At 32.4% G+C, this 12,998-nt stretch overlaps 1 protein-coding gene across 2 annotated transcripts in view; it reads right to left on the reverse strand.

Moving 5' to 3' along the window:
- The window catches only part of NLGN4X (neuroligin 4 X-linked), a 158,432-nt gene that overhangs the window by 62,792 nt on the left and 82,642 nt on the right, over positions 1–12,998 (reverse strand). Inside the window, exons 4-5 of one of the 2 annotated variants that reach the window (XM_014884528.2) lie at positions 5,892–5,951; positions 2,262–2,414 (exon numbers count right to left, since the gene is read on the reverse strand). In XM_014884528.2, the coding sequence (XP_014740014.1) occupies positions 2,262–2,414; positions 5,892–5,951 (213 nt within the window). The remainder of the gene's footprint in view (positions 1–2,261; positions 2,415–5,891; positions 5,952–12,998) is intronic. The other variant, XM_014884531.2, reaches the window with a different exon arrangement.

Raw genomic sequence — 12,998 nt, forward strand, 5'->3', positions numbered from 1 at the left:
TGTGACCCAATAAAAAGGTCTGGAGGGAAATAAAAGATGTAGACACTAAGCCAATTTCCACCTTATTTTTTCCTTCCTTATTCCTTCATTACAGGGTGAGATAATAGTCATAGAATTACACAACTCTGTCATTAACTACAGTTTGTATGCAACTTTGTGTATGCACTTACAAATCAAATGCCATTGAAACACATCAGATTTACAGAAATATGAACTTCAGTAGGCCAGACTAGAAGAAATGGATACAAATGTTGTTAATATTCAAACTGTACGTCATAAAAATGACACTGTTTTTTAAACTCTCATGAATAGCCATGATTGTTTTCCAGGTGGTTGTTTTTCTGAAGAAATTTGTGTTTTCTTTTTTTTTTTAATTTTTTTTTAAACTTATGAAGCAAGTGAAAAATACATGGAATTCACATATCTTCCAATGTCCAAGGAGAACCTAATGAGTTCACAATGATCACACTTACATTTCATCCAGGAAGAAAAAATGTAAATATATTCATTCATAAAACAGAATTCATCTGATTTTTAATTGTGTACATATTTTCTGAATATCTTCTGTTTTCTAATCCAAACGTACACTCTTATTAAAGAATATTATTAAAAAATAAATTCCATAGAGTCTTGAAAGTTATAACTGCCACTGTTGAGAAGCAATATTTAATGTCAAAAATTGTATTTTTCCTTATCTATTTAAAATCCTGATAACTATTACTTTTCTGTTTCACATATAAATTCCCATTTTCCTGAATGCCAAATTTTTTTAAAAAGAGAATTCTGACTTGTTCTTCCATTTTGTTTGTTTTCAGTATAAATATATAAAATAGGAGTTTGACAATGCAAATATTGCACTTTTCCCCTTAGATTTATAAAATACAGAGGACAATGAAATATTTTAAACCACTTATAGTGGTTTACACACATTTGTATCCTTCAACAATGTTATTTTTAAGAAACCAAGCAAGAGAAAACCTTTTAAATAGTTTTTTTTTTTTACAGATAAATAACTATTACCAAGATTCTGGGTATGCATGTCATTTGACAACAACCAGAACAACAATTTTTCTTGTGTCTTCAGTTCTTTCCCTTTTTTTGAGGTGTGTGTGTGTGTGTGTGTGTGTTTGGTTTTTGTTTTTGTTTTTGTTTGGTTTTTGGGGGTTTTTGTTTGTTTTGGTTTGAATTTTGGTTTTTGTTTGTTTTGTTTTTGTAATTTTGTTTTGTTTTGCTTTGTTTTTTGTTTTGCTTGGATGTTTCTGAGTACCAAGACTGCATGCATAAATATACCAAGATATCTTTTTATATTTCCTGCTTTACATTTAAATCTATTTCCACTATAGAAAAGAATACTCTTTTGTATTTAATGAATACTCAAAATCAGGGACAAGAAAAAAAAAAATTCTCAGTATTCTGACGAATTATCACATGTGAACAACATGAACAGATAACTCAGCAAAAGAAGTCTTCTGTGTTCCAAAACAGTACATGCCGTGAATATAGATATAGATATTAAGAAAAGCAAGATCAAAAATCCTGTAAAAAGACACACAAACAAAATTACTGTCTTACCCTGTGTATCTAAAATTTTGAGCATTCTATACACACTATAAGCTTTTCCACTAAGGTAACAAGTATTTCTAATGTCTACCTTTATCTGCCATTTTTTAGATTTTATTTTCCTGTGGAAAAGGAGAGCCTCAATATACAAATAAACCTTCTTTTGGACAAAAGTTTGGTACATGCTATGTACCATGATTATGGAGTTTCTTATATGTTTGAAGATAATGTCACTGTACTCCTTAAAATCGCTTGATTGCCTATTACCCACAACACAAATTCCATCAAGTGTATATTTTTTGTATGTGTCTCTAAAAACCAATTTGCACACACATAATAAATACAGATAACTATTAACATTTTCCTTCTTCTTGACATTACCAACTGCTGTAAAACTGTGAGGACTCATTCTTGATCGACTTTCTTCTTTGTTTTTTTAAATCATGGAATATAAATTATTTAGAAAAATGCACGAGTTCTCACAACATGATACATTTCCAGTCATTTCTCTCAAAGGTGAAAGCAGTTGTCAAAAATAATGTAGTTTAGACAGTTTCCATAAAAAATGGACAGAATTCAAAATCCATCATTGAGATTGCTCTGTTTTAAAATCAAAACTGAGCCAAATATCTATATTGATCTGTGGAAATTCAATCAAATATTTCCATGCAAACATTTCTGTGAAGAAAAGAGGAACTTACCTAAAACCCCCAGCCTGTAATTGATAGTGACAACAATGACATTTCCGTAGCTTGCGAGAATGCTGCCATCAATCATATTGCCAGTCCCCTCCATGTAAGATCCACCATGGATGTAGACCATAACAGGTTTCTTGCTGTTCTGATCATGAATGTCTGAAAAATGTCAAGTAAGGAAAACACAATAAAGTAATAAAAACATAAGGAAAATGGTATTAGTAACTTTAAACTTACTTTAAATTACAGTGCTAAAAATAATCTTAATTACTTCCTATGTTTTCAATGTCACCACCACTAAAAATACCTGGTAGCTTAGGCAGTTCAGGACCATCCTACAAGCCTAATATTTATAATTTAAAATTTCAAATACTATTTCCTCTAAAATGGTCTCAGAACACTTCAAATGCATTCAGTATTACCGGAAATTTAATTTTAATAGAAATGTCTTAAAGCCTAAAAAACCAAATTATGAAATAATCTTGGTTTATTTTTAGAATACTCAGATTCAAATTAAAATATCTGTGCATCTAATTATAAAATTATAGTAATGATCCATACTTTCCCATTTCTCATGTGACATAATTATTGAAATTATTTTCCCAAGAGATAATATCACAAAATCTAACTGTTCTGATAGCAGAAAACATAGTAGATTTTCCTTCTTTGAAACAGCTTACGACTTAATAAAGAGAGAGGATTTGTGTGAATTCATGGCCCAGATTTTTTTGTATTTAAATCAAATTATGTCTTTTGTGTTGCATTTTTCCTGGTCTGGTAGCAGCTAAGCCTCAAAGAGCCTTGAGTTAATGGTATTGCTGAACTTTTGTATATGTAGAAAATTCCTGACTACTTTGAAAAAGACAAACAACTATGTCTTTATCTCTAAAAGAAATTTAAATGAAATTGGCAAAATTTATGAAAAAATCTAAAAGAAAATCAAATTAAATTGATATTACATATTTAACAGTGAGTTATAAAGATGTGCTAATCAATGATTGGGGTATATTTGGGACCAGATTAATCTAAAAAGCTTGGTTCTTGATGCCAGTGATGATTCAGAATACCTAAATCTGGAACTTATGTATTCTACAAAAACCGTTGAGAAGCTAAGCTCCCTTATAAAGTAGAGGCAAATTCATCAAGCTGCCATTAGATATACAAATCTTACAAATAATTCGGTGTATCTGTATGGAATCAGAGCACTTCTTTCAAGTATATAGCACAACATACAAGGAAAAGCAGAGTCTCTGATTATTCAACCAGATTTAGAAAGAAAATATTTTGGATATGCATTTATTGAAGAGTGGAGAAGAGAGGCAGACAAAGAAAAAGCTGAACTAAATATCTACAGGTAAGGGATCTGGGTTTGAAAGCCTTCCAAACATCTTCACTCAGGTTTATTAGGAAATACTGAGCCAAAAATGTCATCAGGAATGAGGTACCAGATAGTCAGTGTTTTATATATATGGAAGTAATTAGAGCATACTCAAAGGTAAATTTTGACTGTCATATTCCTATATCTTTTTTGCTTGACTCATGTGTATACACTAGCTTAAATATCACAAATTTCCAGCTGAGTTCAGGCTGCAATGTACACCTACTTGTCAGAGTTTAAGGCTTGTGCTTGACTCTGCCTCTTTTCCACAAAAAAGATACATCCATACATCTTGTATTTTAAATGTTGTATTTGAGCAGCGGAACAAAAGTTTTTGTAAGATCTTTTTAATTGTTGTGACTATAAGAGTAGTACAGCAATTAAACAGATACTTAAAGGAAATTAGGTGCATTCTGTCAGCATTTTCAGCAAAGCACATAAAAATGCTTCTTCTATGAAGGCACTGCTAAGTCCTCAAAAAACCTGAAAGCATCAATTATTTAACAAAATTATTTGTGTTGCTGAATTACCTTTCCGTTCTCACCCCAAAGTCTCATGGCACAATTTCTATATTTAATCTTTTCTTATTACCTATTTCTACCTCAGAGATGAAGTCAATAGAAGGTTTCTCTTCCCCCTTCAATGTTAATGTGATTATCTTCAACATAAAGGAAATTAGCTCGAAGCTTTATATGCTTGGATCTAAAGTGGATACCCTTGTTAATAATGAAATACTAACATTTTATAAATTTTAAAAAAGGCCGAATAATAATGTGTTCACAATCTAGTATTTATTTTTATTTTTAAAGTAATTTTGTTTTTCTTGTTACTTGTCTTTTTACTTTAAAATTAACTTCAGTATTTGGTATAGAAGTGATAATACCATCATTTGAAAAAAGCATATGTTGCACAGAAATATGAAGGTGATAATCAGAAAATAACAGAGTAATTTTAGAGTATTCTGCACAGTATTTCTGTGCTGTAAGAAAAAGTGTAATTCAGCAGTGAAGGTGGTAGAGTAGAGGGCAACCAGTGTGAACCAAAGGCCTGAGGTTTTTATTAAGGTATTTTATATATAGACAGAGTAGCTACAATAGACCTGAACTCTGAGGAAAAGAGATGATAGTGTCCTCACTGCAGTGTGTATGATTCTAAGGGAAATAGAGAAGAAGCATTTCAAAGTAATTTGAAATTTTGTCAGATGGGAGAAAACAGGAAAAAAGACATGGAATAACACTTTGGATTGGCCAAGCATGAGAGGATTAATAAACACATTGCTTTGAAGCCAGACCAGTAAACTACCCAGGGATTTTATCTTCTCATTTAATTTGAAAGTGGGCTTTTTCTCTTAGTTTGGTAAATACATGTAAACTGACTATGTAACTTTAATGAAGAGGAAGGGTGAGAATAGAGGAATATTTCATGACTTCTTTCTATTTTGGTGCATCCTAAATAGATTTGTTGCGTCAAGGCAAGAAAAAAAATATGTTTCCATCTAAAACTTTTTTGGGGTACTTCACTGTGAACTTTTAGCATTTCCTTTCAGGAAACCCAATCTAACTTTGAAAGAAGTCAATGAAAATGATTGTTACTGATTTAAGTGGAAATGTGGTCAGAGTCAGAATGAATGTGTCTCAGAGGCTAGCTGATTACAGGAAAAAAAATAAAACAACATCAACAGCTTCCTTTATTTTTGTGTCCTGAAATAAACCACATCCTGTGAGAAAAAAAGATAAATAAGTAAATAAAAATAGCAAAGACAAAGCACAATTCAACTGCATCAATGTACAGCATGTGCACTGGGGAAACAGTGGAAGTGAAAGGAAGGATATATGTGTTTTTTCATGAATTTCAAACAAGTGAATATATAAAATGTGTAGGAGGGAAAAGAGCACATGCATGTCTTTAAATTCCATTTTCTCAACCTAAGAAAGAATAGAGGGGGGAAAAAAAAATGTGGTTCCAAATAACATTTATGTTACTCACTTCACACATATTTAGGAATAAACTTTACACCTCTGTCACAGAGGAACTGCAGTCATCTATATGCTAATTTAGATTTTAAAAAGAAAAACAATCAAAGTAAATTCTAAAGAAGAAAATAAAGAAGCACACTGATGTGAGCTTCTGCAAATAAAGGACTAAAAATCATGTTGAAATAACAGCAATAATAATAACAATAATCATTCTTATTATAACAAAAATTGAAAAGTTTATGTTCATGCATCAGGGTCAGGCTTTGAAAAAACAAAAAATACCTTCATCTTCACCACGATCATTACTGGTTATATCATCTGCGCTTTTCTTTGTGTTGGCTCCTGGGATCATATTGAGGAGGAGAATAAAGGGAAAAAAGAGAATTCAAAACCAGCAGGTTCTCAAAAATAAAAAAACACTAGTACAAAAAATGTAACAAAAATGTCAAGATCTGTTACATTTGAAATTGAAAAACAAAAAAGATGCAAACTGCACATAAACATAAAATGTCAAGAAGAACAAATTGAAAATATTTGAAAAAAAGTATCATATTCTGTGACAATGCAGTACTTTAGTTAAAAGTGATTTCTGCAAAAAAAAAAAAAACAAATTAATGTACTATTAAAAAAGAATAATATAAACCAAAAAAGTATGTTAAAAATCACCAAATTATGTTTTTACATAAGAAATGCAATTTTTTAAAAATTTTGTTCTGTAACCTTGAAGAAATAATACTTTCAGTTACTTTCTTCAATGATGTAACATTTTATTCATCCTCAGTAGAATTTTTTAAGAAATAGCCACAACCTGAATTTTGGATAAAACTAATGCAAATAAAATGATCATTTGAGTTTTTCACAATGTGACTGGACCAAGACAAACCATAAAGACCTCCTTAGAATTTAATCTTGCTTCCCATATGAGCAAAAAGATATTTAAAACAAGACTGTAAACAAAAGTGAAACAGAGTTCAGTTGATCTCAGACATGAAATTGATCCAAAACCAGCCTTGATTCAAAATATACAACATTCATGCTCTTTTGAAAAACCTAGAAATTGACTGAAAACATTTACTTACCATGATAAATAACTTGTATTTCTTTATTAGAATCTTTAGTAAAGAATATATTTAATTTGCATTCAAGATGCTTTCTTAAAATACTTTTGAGGTGTACTCATGCACATACACACACACACACACACAGGTAAACATTTATGCTCATACATGTCATAGCCTGTGCTTATTGGAGAAGAGGAAATAAACATAGTTTTCACCATGCCCATCCTTGGGCAATACTTCTGCTTTCTGACTAAAAAAATAAAAATACATCAAGCTATTCTTGCACCCAGAATTCTGTTATACTGTGCTTACTTCTGTAACAAGTAGCCCTCTGTAATGTAAACAGTTACTTGATAAGGAGTGAAACACAAATACGGAACTCAATTTATAATTTAGCTTAGAAATTTACATAGCTACTAAAGAAATAAAATGGTCTAAACTCTCTAATAATTTTCTTGATTTTTCTTTATTTTGAAGTGCCTTTACAAGACATGATGAAAAAGAACAGTATACTTTATTTTGTTTATGTATGAAGTCTAAATTTGTCACAGATATATCCTATTTAAATAGATATGATTTACTACTTTTATTTTTCTTTTTAAATTTTACTTTTTGACTATATTTATATCCCCCAAAATCCAAGCTTTCAATTAAATCTTAGTCCATGATTGTAAAATAGATTATCTTTATTATTACTAAAGTATTTAAGATTTTTTAATATATATGGTTTTGGAATCAGTGTACTAGTTTATTTGTCTTCTGGATACACATTTTCTACAGGCATTTTCTGGAAGCTCTGTCACTATGTATGCAGTGATGATGATTAGTGAGCAAAAATGTGGAAAGCAGTGACTGGAACTCTATCTCCACATAAAGTGTCCATCTTCAATGCTGCTGTACAAAAGATATTGTTTATGCAGTACATCAGTGGATTCATTATAAATATGCAGTACATAATTAACTAAGTAAAATATCTCTGTCAATGAAATATACATGTTCTCTAATCTCTAATTTATTTCAGAAGTAATAGATACAGGCTCATAATCTCAGTCACCATCCATATTTTGTTCTTTTATTGCTTATTACCAAATTAGTTATAGCCCAATGAAGGTTGAATACTTTCACAGGTGATATACAGATAAAGTTAATTTTGTATTTAAATAAATACTCAACCGTGCACTTAAACTATTTTTGATTCATATAAAATATTTATGAGACATATTTATAGGCAAAGAATATAGGCACAAGTATAGACACAAGTTGGAATGAACATAACAAATTTCAATACTAGTTTCCCCAGGGAGGTAGTCTTTTAATTGTTTGATAAAAAAATATGATCATCATATGGAAAAAATTAAATCAATTACCACATATTTTTAGTCCTATGAATTAAAAAATATCAAAGTCAGTGTGATCTCACATATGCAGTACCTGTAGTCAAAAACTGTGTGTACAATTATTAGGACTGTAATCCCTATTTCCAGTATTTCTGAGTGAAAGAAATAATTGTGTCACAAAACATTTTAATTTGGGTATTATCTCACCCCAAAATCTCCAATACACATATGAATAACATATTGCAAGGATTTTCTCTTTAATGTACTTCCCAATGGGACTCTGGCTTAGTGTACTTCTGAAAAAAAATAACACAAGTGTAATGAGAATTTAGAACATGTGCTCACATCATGCTATTAGATGGATTACCTAAAAAGGTATGTGATATAAGGCTATCTGTGACATTTGAAACACCCCTTATTCCTTTTTATTCCTTCAAAGATGTAAAATATTATGTTGTAATCCATTTTCAGAAGAAATTACTATAACTTAGGTGGTATGTGTTTATTTACAATGCGAGTGGGAATGCAGTTTCTCCTACATGTTGTGAAACAATCATTTGCCTGCTGGCAATTGTTTTGTAACGAAGTTCTTGGGTTTGAGAGGGTTTTATATTCATTTTGAGATCTGGTAAGATGGATTACATCAATGAATTCTCAAACCAGGTTTCTGTGTTCCTATCCCATTGGATTTTTTTCATACTATGCATACTAGCCATAAAATCATATAATTGTTAAGGCTGAAAAAGATCTTCAGGTCCAACTGTGGCCCTAAGTGCCACATCTACATCTTTTAAATACCTCCAGGGATGGTGACTCAACAACTTCCCTGGACAGAGTGTTCTAATGCCTGACCATCCTTTCCATGAATAAGTTTTTCCCAATATCCAATATAAACCCCTGCTGGTGAAACTCGACAGCATTCCATCTCACCCTATGTCTTGTAACTTGGAAAAAGAGACCAACCCATACCTGGCTACAAACTACTTTCAGGTAGTTGTAGAGAGTGATGAAATGTCCCCTGAGCTTAACAACAAGTTAAACAACTCCAGCTCCTTCAGTTGCTCCTCACACTTGTGGCCAAGTGCTTCACCACCTCTGCTGACCTTCAATAACAGAGCACTCCTGTGCCTCAGTGCTCTCCGTGCAGTGAGGGACCCAGAACTGAGCACAGGATTTGAGGTGCAGCCTCCCCATGGCAGAATACAGGGGAATCATCACTACTACCCTGGTCCTGCTGGCCACACTATTGCTGATACAAGCCATGTGGGTAATACTGTTAGCATGAAACAGTTGGAGGAGAACAGACATTATTGTTGGAATTATTTCAGTAGCTCCAAACCTACCCAAAATACTCAGGAGCGTTGCTTCGAAAAATTATACAAATCTTTCAAAAATAAAAGCTTCCAGAAACATGCTCTCTCACACAGAGAGCAAAATTTGAATTTTTTAACCATGTTGTGTTTTTTTTATTAGAAAGGTCAATTAATTTGTCCTTAAACTTTAAAAAAAACATGGTAGTCCTTGTCATAAGATAAAAAAGTTGCTATACCTCTAAGGTTAGTTTGAGGTTGCATTAATCTAGGAGACTGAATGGAATTATGACTGAAAAACTCCCATTGCTCAGAAAAATTGCCTGCCTGCAACAGCTGATTGTCCCACGGATCAACATTTCCCTCTGCTTTGGTGCTTCTTTTTTGAGTGCTCAGGGTTGGGCCAAATTTTTCCCCATATCTCATAGTCTCCTTATCCCAAATCACAGGAGCAGCAATTTTAACCTTCAGTTCCCATACACCAAGTAAACACTGTATTTTAGGATTTGGCCCCTCTGCAGTCTAAGAACTGTTTACTCATTCATCCCACACGAAACACAGATGGTAATCTGCTGGGATCCAGCAGTAGTAGTAATGATCTAGTGCATTAAAGACTGAATTCCCTGAGTATCTCTATTGAGTAACCTGGTGTTTGACCAGAGTTCCTGGTTTGTGAAGTTTGTGTTTCACTTTTCATGATACTGAAAAGTAATACACAAAAATGTTTCCAAATGTAAATAGAATGGGATTTTTTTTCCAAATGGTCAAGGCCAGGAATGATTTAATTACATATCTTAAATATGCTGTAGATACCATAGCTCTACTGAAGAATACATTTGTATAAAGGTTCCTGGTTTAGAAAAATATCTTACCATTAATGACCATTACTAGAAAAATATGTGACTTTGTAATGCATATATTAAAGGCCATGTGATCTCTTTCCATTTGTCCTACAATTCCATTAACTGCTCAGTGAAAAGAGTATGGTGCAATGTATTACTGAACTTTGTCAAACCTCTTTTGTGAAGGATTTTTGTCTGTCAGAAATTACTTCTTTTTCATATATATATATAAGCTGTTTTGAAAACAGCCCCAGCCAATATGGTCATAACGAAGTAGAGTTTCATGTGGACTACCTTTTTTCCTCTCTTGGAAGCATTGCAAGCAATGCAGTTCTAAACATTATGTCAGCAAACATCTCTAAAAGGTTTTGATTTTGAAATACTGATAAATGTGTTAATAAACTATTAAAAAGGAGTTGATTTAATTTGTCTATGGATTTACAGTCACCTTGTATTCATAGCTTTGTTCTCAATGCCATGCACAAATTTATCACAAATTAAGAAATCACCCTGATGTAAGCATGTCCTCTGGCTCACATTTCCTTTGCATAATGAATAAAAATCTCATTCAGAAACAGATTTTCTGGTTTTGTAAATTGTCCCAGTTGTATTGACAATTTATGCTACATCTTTCTCCATTCAGATGATATGAATCACATATATGTAATATAGGCAAGTCCCATGCACGCAGTTTACCAGGCTTGCATATTAGGTATTCACTCTGAAGCCTCTAATGGCAGCAAAAAATCATCCACAAGTGCTTAAGCTGATGCCATTTCTTTCCATTTTATATGCAATTGCTCCATCTGTCACATAGTATACCTTTTGACCCCATTTAAATTTGGAAAAGGGCTCAGTTTTCAGAAATCACACAGCACATTATTAGTTCTATGACCTCCCAGTTTCACATAGCACATGCTTAACCTTCTGGAAATTTCCAGCTCAAACCAGATTAATACAAGATTTAATAGTAATTTTCTCAGTGATATGTCTTATTTGTACAGCCATTTTATTAAATTCCAAAGCTCTTGTTTTCCAAACCCATGAAAAATATTGTAATTTTACAATCAGGTCAAGTCAATAGTTCATTGCAATCTCAAGAGAGCATTAGAAAAGCAAAATTTCCTCTCTGCATTTCTCCTAAGACTGGTGGGATAACTTTGCTTTGAGTCTCATCTAGTGTGCAAGACTTGAGTCATTTCATGTCCAAAAAAAGGGGTCCATCAGTGGGGTAGTTTGGCAGTCAACACTGTACCTTGCTCACCCCTACGGCCAAGGCTCTCCAGCTACCTTTATAGTTGTAACAAGAAGTTCTAATTTGGCAGCTGAAGAAAGATCAAATGAGGCATTTGACACTTCAAATAGAGTGGAGGAAAATGATTTTTAGAATTTCAGCTTGTTAAAGTGATGTAGAAGTTGATAGATCCCCTATCCTAGGAAAGATCACAAAGGCAGGCAATATATCTATATACCTGTTGTTTGGAAGTCTGTTCATTTAATCAAAGAAAGAAAAATATATTCATATTGCCTAGATTCAAATAACTATTTTTCTTAACTGAATAATGGCAACATGTGTGTGTAACTGTGTGTGGGTGTGCACATATAAGCAAATATGTACACATAAATGCACATGAAAAAGCTCTATACAGCTAATCAGCTTCCAGAAAGAAACCAGCTTTATTTTCTGGCCCTCTGTCCCCATAATCATGTTAAAATTAAGTTATAATACATCAACAATGTGCATAACTCCAGCAAACAGCCATATTTAATGACTTCAATGAAGTCCTTAGCCATAAATTAGAGGCCTTCTAATTCTTTCCTTAATAACATGAAGACTACTGTTGTAGGTAGTTTTCGATGTGAAACTCAATGAAAGCTTAAAAATTTGCTTAAATTTGCCTGAATGAAATGTGTTTAGTTTTGTTTTAATTCCTATATTATCACTGAATAGCAGAAGACACACGATTAAAGTAGCCATTATTCTAATGCCATTAATAACAACAAAACAAAACCATTTGGGCTGCAAGTGCTAGCTCTGTAAAGCAGCAGCATTTAACTAAGGAGCATGCAACATAATTGAATTCATGTTCTTAATCATTCCAGCTGCAACACACACAAAAAATTATTTGGATTCCAGAGAAAACACATAAATGTTGCTGTATATCCAGGAAATGTTCCTTTTCAAGAAAAGAGAATTAAAGGACAGTTCTGTGTGATATCCATAATTGGATGGACTGTAAAGAAGATCAGCAGAAAGCCCTACAGTTTTGTGTTCTGTGCATTATGAAGGATTAAATAAAAAAGAAAATGCTGTTTCACAAGCTTTTTCAAATAGTTCCAGAGAACCAATAAAAAAATCTATTGAAAAAGAAAAATTCTGAGGTTGAAAAAGAGGTTGCATAAAAAATATGCGATTGTTATATTACCTCAGTTCTATAGTCTATGTTGCCTATAGGTTTCAGTTACATGATTACACAAACCTTTTTTTTTTCCTGAAAAAATAATTGCTTACATCTTTCTGGATATTACCTGTTCCGTGTACAATGAGAGTGCGATGATATTGTACAAATGATGGTATGCTGAATACTGCTCTTACCAAATAAAGAGAGAAAAAATGACTAGTCCACACTCTTAATTATGTGTTTCCCACAAGATATTTTCCTGAACAACAGTAGGTGCATTATATCAGTCCATCGAGTTTCCCATGCTTTTAATGAAGTTTTATTTTTCAACAAGTTAATACAAGGCAGTGGACTTTATGAATTGTCACATAGAGTGACTTTGGGGTCCCACGTAGTTCTACAAAAGACTACAAGCACTTTTCAGAAGTAGGGATGTT

The sequence above is a fragment of the Sturnus vulgaris genome, chromosome 2, assembly GCF_052056855.1.
Source record: "Sturnus vulgaris isolate bStuVul1 chromosome 2, bStuVul1.hap1, whole genome shotgun sequence".
NCBI lineage: Eukaryota > Metazoa > Chordata > Aves > Passeriformes > Sturnidae > Sturnus > Sturnus vulgaris.